This window comes from Chelonoidis abingdonii, chromosome 13 (genome assembly GCF_003597395.2).
Source record: "Chelonoidis abingdonii isolate Lonesome George chromosome 13, CheloAbing_2.0, whole genome shotgun sequence".
NCBI classification, from domain to species: Eukaryota; Metazoa; Chordata; order Testudines; family Testudinidae; genus Chelonoidis; species Chelonoidis abingdonii.
Window position 1 is genome coordinate 8,109,637 of NC_133781.1, and position 15,271 is coordinate 8,124,907.

General features: G+C 45.8%; 1 protein-coding gene across 2 annotated transcripts in view; it reads right to left on the reverse strand.

The window, feature by feature from the left end:
- Nucleotides 1-6,026: 6,026 nt before the first annotated feature.
- Nucleotides 6,027-15,271, reverse strand: part of SHISA6 (shisa family member 6) — a 401,279-nt gene continuing 392,034 nt past the window's right edge. For both annotated transcript variants that reach the window (XM_075072095.1, XM_075072094.1), the window contains one exon: nt 6,027-8,670. In XM_075072095.1, coding sequence (XP_074928196.1) covers nt 8,117-8,670 — 554 coding nt within the window. In that variant the 3' untranslated portion in view covers nt 6,027-8,116. The remainder of the gene's footprint in view (nt 8,671-15,271) is intronic.

Genomic DNA, 15,271 nt, shown 5'->3' on the forward strand with positions numbered 1-15,271 from the left:
TTTTGTGTGTGCGCGCACATGTTATATGCAAAGTTCTACTAATAACCTAGTGAAGAATACAAGAGGTGTAGAATTTCTGTAACAGTTGTGATGGACTCAGACCACAAGGAGATAAGAATGTGGGGAAAGGCAGGGGTATCAGCCTCAGGATGAGCAGGTCCCTGTTCCCTGCATAGCCAAACAGGGACTGCTTCAGGCCAATTGGGACACCTGATGCCAATTAACCAGTTAAGGCCATTAGGATAATGAAGACAGTTGGAACCAATTAAGGTCTCACTCATACTGCTTAAAAGCTCTCCTTCCAGTTCCTTCAGGAAAGCCCCAGGGAAAGGAGCTAGAGAAGAGGAAGCGTTGCTGAAGCCTAAGGTAAGGGTGAAGCAAGGAATAGGGGACCACAGGGAAGTGGCCTAGGGAATCAAAGCAGCTCCAGTGGCGAAGGGGAAGCCACCACCAGCTGCTACCATTAGGTCCCTGGGCAGGAAAATGGAATAGAGGGTGGGCCAGCGTGTCCCTCCCATGCCTCCTCTGCTCTACAGAGATCCCCTTGGGAGGGGAAGCAGGCCTTGGTCCAGGCAGGAGGCCGAACTGCACCTACTAGCTCAAGGGAGCAACAGAGACTGTGGGGTATTCCCCCTTTCCACCTCCCATACTGGCCTGTGATGAAAGTAGCTCAATCAGCTGTGACCCTTGCCACTGCACTGGGAAAGAGAGGTCACGCTGAGGGCCTTAGCAAGCTTCTGAGGCCACTGAATCTGCCCAGAAGCACAGGACCCACCAATACAGGCTCGGATCTTTGTCACACAGTTCACTTGCAGTGTACTAGAGCAGGGATGGCCAACCTGAGCCTGAGAAGGAGCCAAAATTTACCAATGTGCATTGGCAAAGAGCCACTGTAACATGTCAGCAGCCCCCTTGTCAGCTCCCCCTTGCCCCCAGTGTCTCCCACGCACCAGCAGCACTGCTGATCAGCACCTAACCCTCCATCCTTGCGCCTCCCCTCCACCTTGATCATCTGTTTTGCAGTGTGCAAGAGGCTCGGGGGAGGGGGAGCAAGGGCATGGCAGACTCAGGGGAAGGGGCAGGGGCCTTGGGGGAAAGAGTGGAGCGGGGCCTGGGGCAGAGCCAGGAGTTGAGCAGTAAGCACCCTGTAGCACACTGGAAAGTTGATGCCTGTAGCTCCAGTCCTGGAGTTGGCGCCTATGCAAAGAGCTGTATTTTAACTTCTGAAGAGCTGCATGTGGCTCTGGAGCCACAGGTTGGCCATCCCTGTACTAGAGTGTTGTGGTGAATGGGCAGAGGTAAAACTCTGAATGCAAAGTAGAGCATCCTTTTCTAATACTAAATTAAATAGGACAAATTTAAAAAATAGTCGTATAAATGGTAAATGATTTACCGTAATCTAGGACAGAACTTCTACAGCAAATGGCATGATTTCCTACCTCCTTTCTATTTCCTAGCATGATGATGAAAAGCAATAAATAAATACATAAAAATAAAGACTCTCCAGAGCTCATAGTATTCATTTTAATAGTCGCTATTTAAGCACACGGACGGAAATAGAGATATGCACCTTTCAAACTCTGCTTACAAAGGTTACAAAAGCTGCCAACAGAATGGCCTTTGATGTCCCTCCAGTAGATATAAAAAAGGAAACAACTGATATGTTTAAATTGCTTTATTTTGGAATCCATAAATATTTGTTACTGACAAAAGTGGAAAAATCCTTAAGACTCTAAATTTTACTAAACTGATAATATTTTTGTTTACAGTACATATAGAATGTGCTTTTACTGGTAAGTATAACAACAAGAATAATACAGAGAAAAACAGTCAAATACTGCTCATTTTGAAGCTTATTTAATGGTTAACCAAGAGTCTGTGCAAAGTTACAGATACAAATGTACTTTCTCATCAGGACTACTGTATAATAAACACGGAATCCATAAATTGGGCTAAAGCACAAAAATGTCCATCTAACCCCTCTTAGGAAATATTGTCCCCCAAACTAAAAATATTACAATAAGAAATGTCTTTCTTGGAGCCAAGAAATTCTGGCTACAAAATTTCTAACTGATTTACGGAATGAAGGTTGTAAGAAGCTATTACAAAGCACATGGGCAGAATTTCAGAATGTCGTGGCTCTCACATTTCACTGCTGTCGTGAATGGCACCAACTGTGAGAATTTTTACGCATAAGAGCACAAAAGAGACACAAAATGTCATTTCTCTAACTAGTGAGATAGTAGATCACTTTCAGCTTTACATAAATATATTGGAACAGAATAATCCATTTCTGTTCTAGCCTACGGGCTTTCAGCAGGTCAAATGTAGATTTTTTTTTTAAATTTTTTTTTTAGCCAGTCAGATTTAGAACTAACAAGGATATCTCAGTTGTAAGCCTAAGCCAGCTAAAGACAGCCTTCTAATTACACCTTTATGATCAGCTTGTGAACATACAACATACAAGTGGCTATTTTCTAAGAAACAGCCGGACACAATTATTGCTAACAACACTTTATTTTTTAATGAAAATATTTAATCCAACTTTTCAAAACTTTCCCATAGTTTTACCTCCACAGCACATGAAATCTACATGTATTCACCAGCTTTCAGTGTAGTTCCTCCTTCCAGCTCTATAGAATAAATCTGAAACTAAAGCTGATGAGCTAATTCTCTGCTACATAAACTGAAAATGGCTAATCTGTCAAAATTAGAAGATATACTTCCATTGCAGTTAAATGTTATCCTGTTTCATGAAGCTTTGTTTGTTATGAAGGACTTTTCCCAACTGCTGGGAACTCTCCCCTTTTTCCCTGGGATGATTCTGCTTGTATAGGGTCAGCGCCCAAATCCCATCGTGTTGCACATATCATGTATCTGCAGCTGTGAAGCCCAGCTTCATGGGCCTCTCATTGCATGTGGTCAGGAAAGCAGAACAGTAAGTAGAAATTAACTCTGGGCAAGGAAAGGACATCTTGTATCTCAGTAACCATTTCCCACCTCATGCTTCTCCACATCCCTGAATCAGAGTGTTGTTTAAAAAAGGAACATTAAAATATTGGAAAATATTGTCATTTTTCATTAAAACACAATTTGGTGCCTTTAAAATAGATTTGATAACATTTCCATCAGCTCTGATGAAGTTTTTATGTGATATGTGGTTCATTAAATATAGTTTCCATATTTCAAAGACTGTGTCTATAGGTCTCAGGGGATAAGATTGCTCCAGGGTCAATCTGAATTCCAGGGTTCTCCTATGAACCCACTGTTGTAGAACACTGCCTGAGGCATGCAAAGTCAATACCAGCTTGTAGGAAATGCTATGAACCCGGGGCATACTGTGTTGGACCTCCCCCTTCTCTCCTCCCACATGTATTTTGGGAACTTGGCACTCTGCAGACGCTTATGGCCACCCACGGCTAGGACAGAAAAGATTCATCATAAGCCTGATCTACTGTACTGAGGAATCTGGACTGTGAGGTGCTTTTCTGCTGACGAGAGGGTCATAAGGTGGCTCAGACTTGGGCAGCATGAAGCAAGGAAGTTGAAGGATGTGTGAGAACTGCCATGGGGACTGAAGCTGGCTAGAGAGACAATGGACAGGTTACAGGAGAGAAGTAAACCAGCGGGTTATTCTGTGAAGCTGCTCCAACCAGCGCACTCTCCCTCTGAATAGGGTGACCATATATGGACTCTTGGCAGTCCAGATACAGTAATTTAGCACATGATCTTTCAAACAACAAATAACAATGTTAGTACTGATTATAATACTTTGCTCTTCTGTGGTGTACTCGGCAGCTCTCAACGCACTTTATAGACGTTACTGAATTAACCCCATCACACCCCCATATTATTATTATTATTATTCTCCTTTGGCTAAAGGGGGGCTGAACAAAGCACGGGGAGGTCGCAGTGCCAGTCACTGGCAAAGCTGGGACTAGTCCTCCAGCATCATCGTTACTCCCATCCTCAGACCATGCATCCTCTGAGTGACAAGCCCTCAGAAAGAGGAACAAGGAGGAACTCAATCCAATCAAACACAGTGGCTTGGGCTGAACATTGCTGTGCCAGTTACCTGCCTATCATGCCACACAAGACAAGTCACACAACAGAGCAGTGTCCAGAAAAGATATGCAGTATCCAGTGCAAGAAGCATTCTCAAGAGATACTGCCAAACCTCGCTTTGATGGCGACTGCTTCCCTGAAGAGGGTGTGCATTGAAGGATCTGTTGATTGCTCCTGTGGGATACATCAACTTCACCCAGCTGCATGGGTGAAAGAGACAGGGAGAGAGGGGCCAGAATTTCTTTGGAAGATTATTGCCCAAGTAGGACAGGCTGGCAGAGGGCCTGCAATCTTTGTGAAACAGGACAGGTGAAGCTCTGCAATCAAATGGCCTGGAGCACAACACAGCATCTGTGCAGAGTACTTAGGAGAAGAGGTTTGGTAGCTACACCTACTCCAGTAGCTCCTTAACTCATGGACTGAAAGTGGAAACAAAGAATGGAGTTTGTGGAAAAAGAGCCATCCAGAGAGCTGTGCTTGGCCATAGAAGAAAAGAGATGAGTGTCCTAACCCTGTGCCTGAGCATCCCACACTGAGCCCTGCTCTTCCCCCGGGACTGCTGGAAACCCAGCCTGTATCTCTTCTCACACTCTGTTCACAGTGGAATGGCTCCTGGTTTACACTGGAGTGAGAAGGGAATCAGGGTGTGATGTCCTGGGTCTTGAAGGAAGTCCTGGGATTTTCCAGACAGCTGCTGTATCCTGGCTTCTACCCAATGTCTGCCGAAACCTGGTGGGCCAAGAAGCTAGTAGGACTATATAGCCTCAGCCAAGGCACCACCATGAGCACCCTGATTGGTGGCTTGCCCGGCTCCACTGATTGGTCCAGTCATGCTATTTAAGACAGGAGGAGGAACAGGAAGTTTGTCTGAGCAGCAAGGCGATTTCCTGTTGTGGCTGCATTGGCCCTTACTTGTGCCTGCCTCCTGCACCCAACCCTATTCCTGGTCTGCTCCTGCCTCATGGCCGCCTTCGCTCCCATTCCCACCGTGGTCCTGCTCTGTGCTTGATCCTTGCCTCTCCTCCAGTTCCTACCCTTGTGCCTCACCTCCAATCATCATTTAACAGTATTGGATCCTTCCCTGGCCTCTGGCTTCTGACTGGCTTCACCCTTGGCTCTGGCATTTGGAATCTGACCTTGGCTTTGACCCTCAGTTTCAATCCCTGACTCTGGTAACTGGCCATTGACTCTGGTGCTGACTCTCGTCTCATTTCCCCAACCTGGATACCTGCTCCACCCACTAGTCCTAAGTCCTGCTCTGACCACTAGGCCAGACCACCTACATCCTGGTCCCTAACACAGAGCTCCACAGACTCTGCGATCAGCATTTCCCTATCAAAGACAGCGGCAGCTGCAAATGGCTCCATTCTGTTCAGAATTAGCCCCAGCCCTCAAGACATGGAGAATCTGTGTGAAGGCTCAGGGGCGTAGCTGTTTCTGAGAAGCGTCCACATCTGAAGGGCTGGGACTGGGCTGAGGAGGTGGGAGGAGAGCATCAGTGGAGTGAAAGGAGCCAGGAGCTGCTCAGAGAGGCTGTTCCTCTGTCCCCTGCGGGGGCCATGGCAGAACACTATACGAGCCGGGAGAAGATTCATTCTGATCACATGGCCCAGAGAAGTTTTAGCCCTGAGGGAACATAATACAGGCACCTAGACCAGGGTGACCCTCGTTTGTTCCATCCCAGCACAGTTTCTGTCAAACAAAGCACTGTACTCCTCGTAGCTTGACTCCTTTCCTAACGTACTGAGCCCTGGGACCTAGAGACTGGGTCAAACACAGCCCAGAATGGGGTCCTTGAGCATTGCAGCATGATGAGTGTCAAATGGGAACAGGTTCCTCACTAGGGTCTCCCTTTAACAGCCTACCCCAGGAGAACACCTTCCCATAGCCAGCCTGGCACCACAGGACCCAAAGTGCCTCAGAATTAGCCTGGGCCTGGGCCTGGACCTGGAGCCCAGACAGAGCCAGGGAGCATCTCACACCACACACGTGCTCTGCAGGGGGGGAGTCAAAGCAGCATTAGGAGGGGTGAGATAAGAGGGGGGGGGGGAGAGACGGAGAGGCTTGCTACGGGGAGTGGGAGAGGGGCGAGTTACAGGGTATTTGGGGGAGGGGCAGAGAAAGGGGCTAGTTAAAGTGAGTAGGGGGGGGCCATTTAAGGAGAGGGCGGGGGAGGGGCAAAAACAGCTAGTTATAGTATATAAGTGGGAGGGGCCATTTATGGGATATGAGGGGGAAGGGGCATTTATGCGGTATGAGGGTTATGAGGAGGAGCAGGAGTTACTAGGTATATGGGGCTAATTAAAGTGAATAGGAGAGGGACCTGTTACATGGTCTGTGGGGGAGGGGCAGAGAGGGGTCATTTAAGGGGAGTGTGGGGGAGGGGCAAAGACAGCTAGTTACAGGGTAAGAGGAGGGGCAATTTATGGGATATGGGGGGCATTTATATGGTATGAGAGGGAGGGGCAGTTATTGAGTATGTGGGGGAAAGGCAGAGAGATGGGCTAGTTAAATTAGCAATTATTAAGATGTGCATTTAAAATCTGAAGTCATTCATGATCTTATCCAGGCAGAGGGCTCCATTCTGCCAGTTGGGAAAACGTGCTCATGTGATGGGAACTGAATGTGTGACATATTGAGCAACTGTTGAAGGGTTGTTAACATGGTCACAGAGGCCATCACTTGGTCTGGGATGCTGACCTGCCTTTTGAAAGCTCTGAGAGTCTTCCCAGTGCACAGAGGTATGTCCTAGTTTGAATTAGTTCTACAGAATGTAAATACAGAGTGAGATACAAAACACTTCACAAATTTTGGACCCATGAGTCTATTTTTGAAAGAATTTACAAATACTCTATATCTAATTAGTATTACACATCAGATATACAACGTGCCCAGTTAGTATAATTATGTTAGATATATAATTTATGCACATGAAATGTAACTGTCTGCTCAGACGATGATTGGAAAATATCCATCTAGATTTGGGTTAATAGACAAACTTTTCTGTCTGTCTCTGTTCAAACAGATTTAGCAGAGGGTTTGCCATTCCTCTGAAATGGTGAGTCCTCTTTTCTCACTGAGAGGAATAATTAGGCTCAGAAACAGAGCTGAAGAATTGAATTGGGACGAGATGTTAATAGGATGGTGAAATCGTGGCTCCACGGAAGTCAATGGGAGTTTTACCATTTCAATAGAGCCAGTGTTTCACCCAAAGTGCTTTTTAGCAATGGAATGATGGTGAGTTTTGGTGCCTTCGGCATCATGTTGGCAAGAAGCTGAACCAATGAAATCCCACCCGTTTTCTGTTTACAGACTGCAGAAATTAGGATGAGTGCAGAAAGGGCCTAACGAGCAGTTCAGCATAACTGTGCTTATTGACACGTCAACCCCACTACTTCCTATACTGAGAGAGCAGGTGATTTGTAGGCACTATTATATTTCTGTTTTATGAGTATATTTAATATAAACAAGACTTCATTTATCATCTAGGCTAATCGTGTCACTAGATCTGACAGTCCCCTAGTAAGCTTTGACTTTTAAATCAGGAAGAACAACAGTTACCTGGGGGACATCCTAGCATCTAATGCTTGACTGTGACTATTAGCAGCTAAGAGCAATATAAGTAGTCACTGAAAAATTCAGTACTGGCCAAAAGGGCTGGTGTGAGAGATGGTGACATGGCCCCATCCTGCCAGGCTAGGATGCTGCAAACCTACCATGGGCTCTGTGAGAATTGGAGCAATTGAAGTTTAAAAGTCCTAAATTCATAAAACCAAATGAGTTACAGCAGATATGCCCTTGGAAGGTGCCACCTGCTGCTATGGCTTTCTTTGACAGAAACTGGCACATGTTGGGGATTCTCTCCAATTGCTCATTTTTTCTTCTTATGTCAACAACATGAGAATGGTTTTAAAAACAATGCAGATGTGACTGTCGGAAAAGTCTTTTCAGACACTCAGTTAGAGGTTATCTTGGCCTGTAAGGCCACTGCAGTTTGGGGTGCTGGGGTCACACCAGTCCTTACTGATTATCTACAATGCACAGTGTCATATCAAACAGTCACCTCTGTTTTGCTCGCTGTGCGGTAATGGTGGTGGTGTCCTGGGATATAATGCAGTTGTTCCACCGTATTGTGCCGTCGGGAGGCGAATGCCTGGCGCTTGGCAGAAGTCGGGTTCATACATAAGGTGTTGTACAAGTTATTTGAGGCACTGGGATGGGAGTGCATCTTTGTCATTCTGTAGCGATCCAAGACAGGCGTAGAAACAAAGACGTCTGTGTGTGACACTGCACGCGACATGGACTGGTCTGCGAAACCTGTGCGCTCTGGGGAGAGCAGGGGGTCTTGGGAATGGAGGCGCTCTGTGGACAGAAGCTGTTCATCAGAGAGGATCCGTTCATAGGACATGCTGAACTCCTCGGGCATGACCCTCTCAGGGGACAGCACCCTGTCCTGGGACATAGCCCGTATGGGTTGGTGGGGCCGTTCTCTGTGGTTGGGCTGTTTCTGAGACATTTGGATGACATTGAAAGGGATGGTCCCTCGTGCTGCCAGATCAGGAAGGTGTCTCCTCTTCATGTAATATTCATCAGCTTCTTTGTCAGCTGAGGGGGGGAAGAAAGGGATACAGTGTTAGGAGCAGCCGAGGGTGTGGTCACAGGAGGGAGAGCAGGGATGGTGTGCACAGAACAGCGCTCTGGAACAAGGCCTCCTGGTGTGCTGGATAATGTCGGAAGCAGCACAAACATGGAGAACCATCAGGCCTTTCACCTTAATCTTCAGAGGTTTAGGCATTGCCATAGACAGCGATAGCACTTTGCTATCAATCATGGAACTCAAAGGTCTATTTGCACTGTGTGAATATGTATGCATTACACATGGACACAATGTACATCATGTGTATGCACACACAGCCACACAGGTACAGTGGGGACATCAGTTTGTACATGAGTGACTGTGTGCTATATTGCAGTTGTAACATGTCACACAATGAACCCCATGTACTGATTTGTAGTATTACCAGGTCATTGAGAATTTGACATGGTTGGAAAACAAAATTTCCAGTCTGTGGGAAATCCGGACATTTAGAAATTTCCTTTTGTCCCAAATTGGAACAAAAATCTGAAATTTCCAAATTTTGCTTGAAACAAAAATGACAAAAAATTTGTTTCAAAAACATTGAAGCACCCTTATAGAAACATTTCATTTCGATGGTCAAGATGTTTCCTTTCAACAGTATCATTCTGACTTTTTTATATTATATTAATTATATTATATCATATTAAAGTGATTTTGTTGTTTGTCAGTGACTGGCCATGTATATCTCATGGATGCTGGTTTCAGCCAGAGTCACTCTCACTGTATTTTTTCAAAAACTTTTTTTTTTTTTTTTGTAAATTCAGCTGCAAACTCGCTCTGAGGGGGTGTGGGGTGCTCCTGTGAGACACTGTATTTTCTGTTTGGTGTTTAGTTTCCTAAGGGCACTGGATATCAGTGCAGAAATATGAGGTCCATCCCAAAGTCTCTGAGAAGCTCAGGGAAACAGAGGCTGACATGCAAACCATTCAGCTCTGTGCTGTGCTGTTTGCTCCATGAAAAGTGCTCTGGTCTGCCTTCTGTCTTAGATGCTCTGTTACATAAATGGGGACTTAGCACCCACCCCCTTTTTGCTGGATTTTAAGTCACATAAGGCTTGGAGTGGAGGTACATTGGCCTTGAGATGTCTGTCTGACTCTTTGGTACCACCACAGTACCTGACCCTGAGCAGATAGAACAACCTGCCAAAACTAGGTTACAGCCTGAAGAAACAACCTCACAATTATTCCAAGGAAGCAGTTTCTGTGGCACCTTCTGGATCTTACCTTTGCCCTAATGCTGGGGAAATACGACCAACTGTTTAGAGCTGTGTAGTGTCTTTGGCACTTGAACACTGGCTTGCTTGCATACTGCCATGGTGGCCTTGCATTAATATTGACACCTCTGTGATGATATGTAAGGGAGCATCTAGTCTTATTGCACACTGTACCCTCTCAAAGCTAACAGCAGATTTCAACATAAGTTTTTTGCCACTGGGCTGGGGGACAGTTTAATGGCCGGGATTAAGAGTCAGTAAATTGCCTCCTCTGCATTCCTTTAACTGCAAGGTTTTCAGTGACTGCTCACAGCATGTCCAGAAACACCCAACTCAACCAGGCCAGGGGGCTCCCAACACCTCAGGACTTCTCAGTAGTCTTCACCCCAGAATGAAACACATACAGCACCTCTGACACGCAGTCACCTCTGCCATGGAGGGCAGGACTCCATTAGTTCTCAGTATGCAGCAAAAGTGTGTGTGGGGGTGGCTGTGTTCACAGAAATTGAGGCTAATGCCTGTGCAATCTTTGTCCATGCAGAACAGACAGGTTCATCAAAATGAACGTCTCCTGCAACTGCATGGGACAGCAAGGGCTGAGAAGTGCGTGCAGGAATATCAGTCCTTTGCTGTTTTCCTTCCCCTAGCTTCTTTGGATGGCACAAGCTTGTCAGTGAATTGCTTTGTGAAGGCTGCACACCTAAGAATATGTTAAGGATAATACAAAACACTGGTTTCTCCAGCGTCTTATTCTCACTTAGGCTGAACAAGAGCATATTAAAGAGAACAGTAGGGGTGGGGGAAGAAAAGCTTCATCTCACGGAAGCCTCTTTTCGTGTTCAGATGATTGAAAGAGCAAAACTGCTCACAGGCCAGTAGAAGCAGTCTCAAGGTGAGCAAGGCAAGTGGGGCACAACATAGATGCCTCTGAATCTATCCTGCCTAAGGGGGTAATTACACAGAAACACAACCGAAATGCTCCCTCTCTGTCTGATACAGCCACAAAAATGTAAGGCTGAAATGCCCTTGTGGAAGAGATATGAAGTCAGCTGGAAAAATATTGCAGCAATGCCAGAAGGTATGGCCCCGAAGTGTCTACTGGATGGAAGAAAGGAGGAGAGGCTTGACAGAGAAGCCCGGCTGATTCTCCCCACCAGATAGTCTATCTTTAGAGAATACAGCCCTTCCACTTGGCCCAGCTGCCTGATTGTGGCCTGTGTCAGCAGAAGCCCACTAGACACAAGAACAGTTAAACAACAGCAGCTTGAGACCATGGGCCGAAGGCCTGATGTGAGACTTAAGTAGTGCCTGGGCCAGTCTTCTGTGCAGGGGTGAAAGTCACTGAGTTATCACTAACACTAGCTTGGCTTCCATTCTGTCCTAACCCACATTCTCAGTACCATGGGTGGGGAAACCTCTGATTTCTAGTTTGCCTATATTGCACCATGCTCCTGGGTGTGTTGTCAGCTGCAGGGATTGAATATAGGGCCTCTGAATCGCCAAGCATGAGCCACTATTACCTGAGCTACGAGGCCCAAGACCGCAGTAACCTCATCCCCCTTTATATGTGGCCCAGCCGCTAGATGGGGACAGAGCACCACTTGGATAGGGTCTGGGTTACACCTACATTTCTGTCTCTATTATCTTGTTCTGTATTTGCAGGATTTCGTTTTAGATAGTACTTTGGGAGATATTTTGTGTCTCTCCCACTAAACTATTATTTGAAAAAACCAACCATTGCAAGCGTGTTTTAGTGGAGTTCAGTTTGTGACACTGCACCTCATATTCATCACAGTGATATCATATGATTATGACATAATTATGATGTATTTTATGCAAGACAGGTCATAGAAGATATCATTGAAAAGGTTATGATTTACTGACTAAGATTATCCTATTTGTATGCATGTATCATTTTTGTATCTGAAGTTAGGAATATTGACTATATATCTTTATGACAAATGTGTTTACACCTGGGGAACGCCCATTAGGCAGAATGCACTCAATCTAGATGACTGGCTGGGAATGGGCATTAGAGAAAACAATAGGCCTTAGAAGAAGTTTATCTCCTACCAGGAAGGCGGAGTGGGAGGGAGTAACCTGAGGACCCTACAAACAGTCTCTGACTCATGGTTGCTGTGGCACTACAGCGACATGTAATCAGACCACCTGGTACCGGACTCCATCTTGGAACACCAGTGTTTTTCCACTGACTGGCATGGAATTTATCCAGTTATCTTTTAAATGCTGTTATAGTCCTAGCCTTCACAACCTCCTCAGGTAAGGAGTTCCACAAGATGACTGTGTGCTGTGTGAAGAAGAACTTCCTTTTATTTGTTTTAAACCTGCTGCCTATTAATTTCATTTGGTGACCCCTAGTTCTTGTATTATGGGAATAAGTAAATAACTTTTCCTTATCCACTTTCTCCACATCACTCATGATTTTATCTACCTCTATCATATCCCCCCCTTAGTCTCCTCTTTTCCAAAGCTGAAGAGTCCTAGCCTCTATAATCTTTCCTCAGATGGGACCCTCTCCAAACTCCTAATCATTTTAGTTGCCCTTTTCTGAACCTTTTCTAGTGCCAGTATATCTTTTTTGAGGTGAGGAGACCACATCTGTACACAGTCAAGTCAAGTGTAAAAGTATAATCAGGCAGGCCAAAAAAAGATTATGAAGAGCAACTAGCCAAAAATTCAAACTAACAGACCTTTTTTAAAAAGTCTATCAGAAGCAGGAAGCCTGCCAAACAATCAGCAGGGCCACGGGATGATTGAGATGCTAAAGAAGCACTCAAGGAAGACAAGGCCATTGTGTAGAAGCTAAATGATTTTTTTTTTGCATTGGTCTTCACAGCTGAGCAGAAGCGGCACCAGGGTTTCTGATGCCCTAGGCAGCAGCGCTCCTCTTCTGAGCATTCGGTGGCAGGGGTCCTTCCGCTCCGCATCTTTGGGGCACTTCAACCGCAGGTCCTGGAGTAAGTGAAGGACCTGGCACCAAATTTCCACCAAAGACCCGGAGCAGAAGGACCCCCCCATCGCCGAATTTCTGCCAAGGGTGGCAAAATGCTGCCCTGCAAATCCTGCCACCCTAGGTGACTGCCTAGGGTCGCCTAGTGGAAGCGCTGGCCCTGAAGCTGAGGATATGAGGGAGATTCCCGCACCTGAGCCATTCTTTTTAGGTGACAAATCTGAGGAACTGTCCATGATTGAAGTATGAACAGAGGAAGTTTTTTGAGGGGAGAAAAAAAGATAAATCAAACAGTAATAAGTCCTTGAGATCAGATGGGATTCACCCAAGAACTCTGAAGGAACTCAGATATGAAACTGCCACCCTACTAATTGTACTATGTTACTTATACCTTAAATCAGCCTCTGTACTAGAGGACTATAGGATAGCTAATGTGACACTAATTTTTTAAAAAGACTCCAGAAGTGATCCTGGCAATCACAGGCAGGTAAGTCTAACTTCAGTACCAGCAAATTGGTTGAAACTATAGAATTTAAGGTCAGAAGGAACCATCATGATCATCTCTTCTGACCTGCAAATTGCAGGCCACCGAACCTCACCCCCCGATTCCTCTAACAGACCCATAACATCTGGCTGAGTTACTGAGCAGCACCCCCCGCCCCCAAGCTGTAACTCCTAAGAATTCCAGGAGCCAGAGTCTGCAGCACAACATGTCTGCATTGAGAGAAATGATTTATTGAAAAAGGAATTGGAGCACAGAGGCTCAGAGCCTGCACTCCTCCTAACAGACATGAGGGTGAAAACTGGTGAAGTCTGGCTAACTCTTCATTGTTCCGGGATCTGAGATGACCAATTTGATACTGATGGCCTCTCAGGGTATGTCTAGATCAGAGCTAGCACGTCTACCCATGGTGGGAAGTACACTCCCAACTGTAGGCTACATCTGTGTGACGAATGAGGAACATGATTCTCCTGCTTGGGCACCCAGACTTGCTCTAGCTCGAGTATAAATAGCAGTGTAGCTGTAGTAGCGGCAACTGAAGGCGTGGCTGAGCTGAGCAGCGTACAAACCTGTCTAAAGCCTTAGGGACGGCAAGTAAGTCTGAGCATTGAGATAATGGAATCTCAGTGTTGCCAACTTTCGTGATTTTATCCCAAATCTCATGATATTGGTGTGATACTTAAAGTGCCAGTGCCCTGAGACAGCTGAGCAGGTGAGAGTCTCAGCTTTCATTAGAAAACCCAAAATATGTTTCGAGCCCTCAGGGTTGGGGAGAAGAGATTGAAATGTATCCTGAGTGCACCCTACCAGGTTAGACATTAGAAGGCAAATAAAAAGAACCTTAAATGTATTATTTATTTGGAGGGCCTGAACTCTTGATTTCTGAATGCATGGGGTTGGCAATCCTGGAATCTTCATTTTCAGGATAGTTGGTTTATTTCCTCTTGGCTTTTTGTTGTTTTGGACCAATACAGTTTATAGATTGGAGGGAACCTCCTGATACAGTTATTAGGGATATTAGATCGCCAGATTGTTTTGTTGTTGTTTTTTGATTTTTTTGGGTCGTGGGGTATTCCTCCTCCCAAGCTTAATAAGCTAACATACAGAAATCACTATGAATTCTCTGTTTTTGTTAAGCACACATGTATTCAGTCTATTCTAACTGATCTCTCTATTTTGGTTTCTCTGTAATATATATTTTTTAAACTGCCTAATCCTTGTAATGCCTCCCTTAGCTAACACAGAGTTGGCTAACGAATCTGGTGATAATAGCTCCCTGTCTGATTTTGACCTTTCCCAGCTAACAATAAACAATGATTTCCTCCCAGAGTTCTGCACAGAGATGGAATTTGCACAGATGCTCTTGTTCAACAATACTTATGATATACCCCCACCCCTTGTCAGGGCACCACATGCCAGCCTCACCGGGGATGTCAATGCAGATTAGTGATGGGGTCTGCCATGGGGATGCTGCCTTGCAGCCAGCAGCCTTTACCCCACAGCTGTTTGCAGGTAGGTGTAGCAAATGGGTCTCATGAGAGCTCAGAACCCATGTGAGAGCGGGGAGGATAAACAGCATCACTGCAGTTGTAGGGTCCCATTCCACTGGGCTCTTGCATGGATGAGACCCGGCTTCCTTCCATATGCAGGCTATGCATGGCCTGGATGAGTCCCAGATCCTGTGCTCTGGATGGAGCTGGGAAGACATTTGCACACAGCTCTGCTTCTCCACTCACCAGTCTGCAGAGCTGCAGACCCCACCCCCAGGGAGATGAGGTGAGTGCTCAGCCATGGCAGCTCCATGAAGGGCTGGGCGTAGCAGGCACCATCTAGTCCATAATAACCAATGAACTACACCATGGGCAGCTACAGGCATGTTGA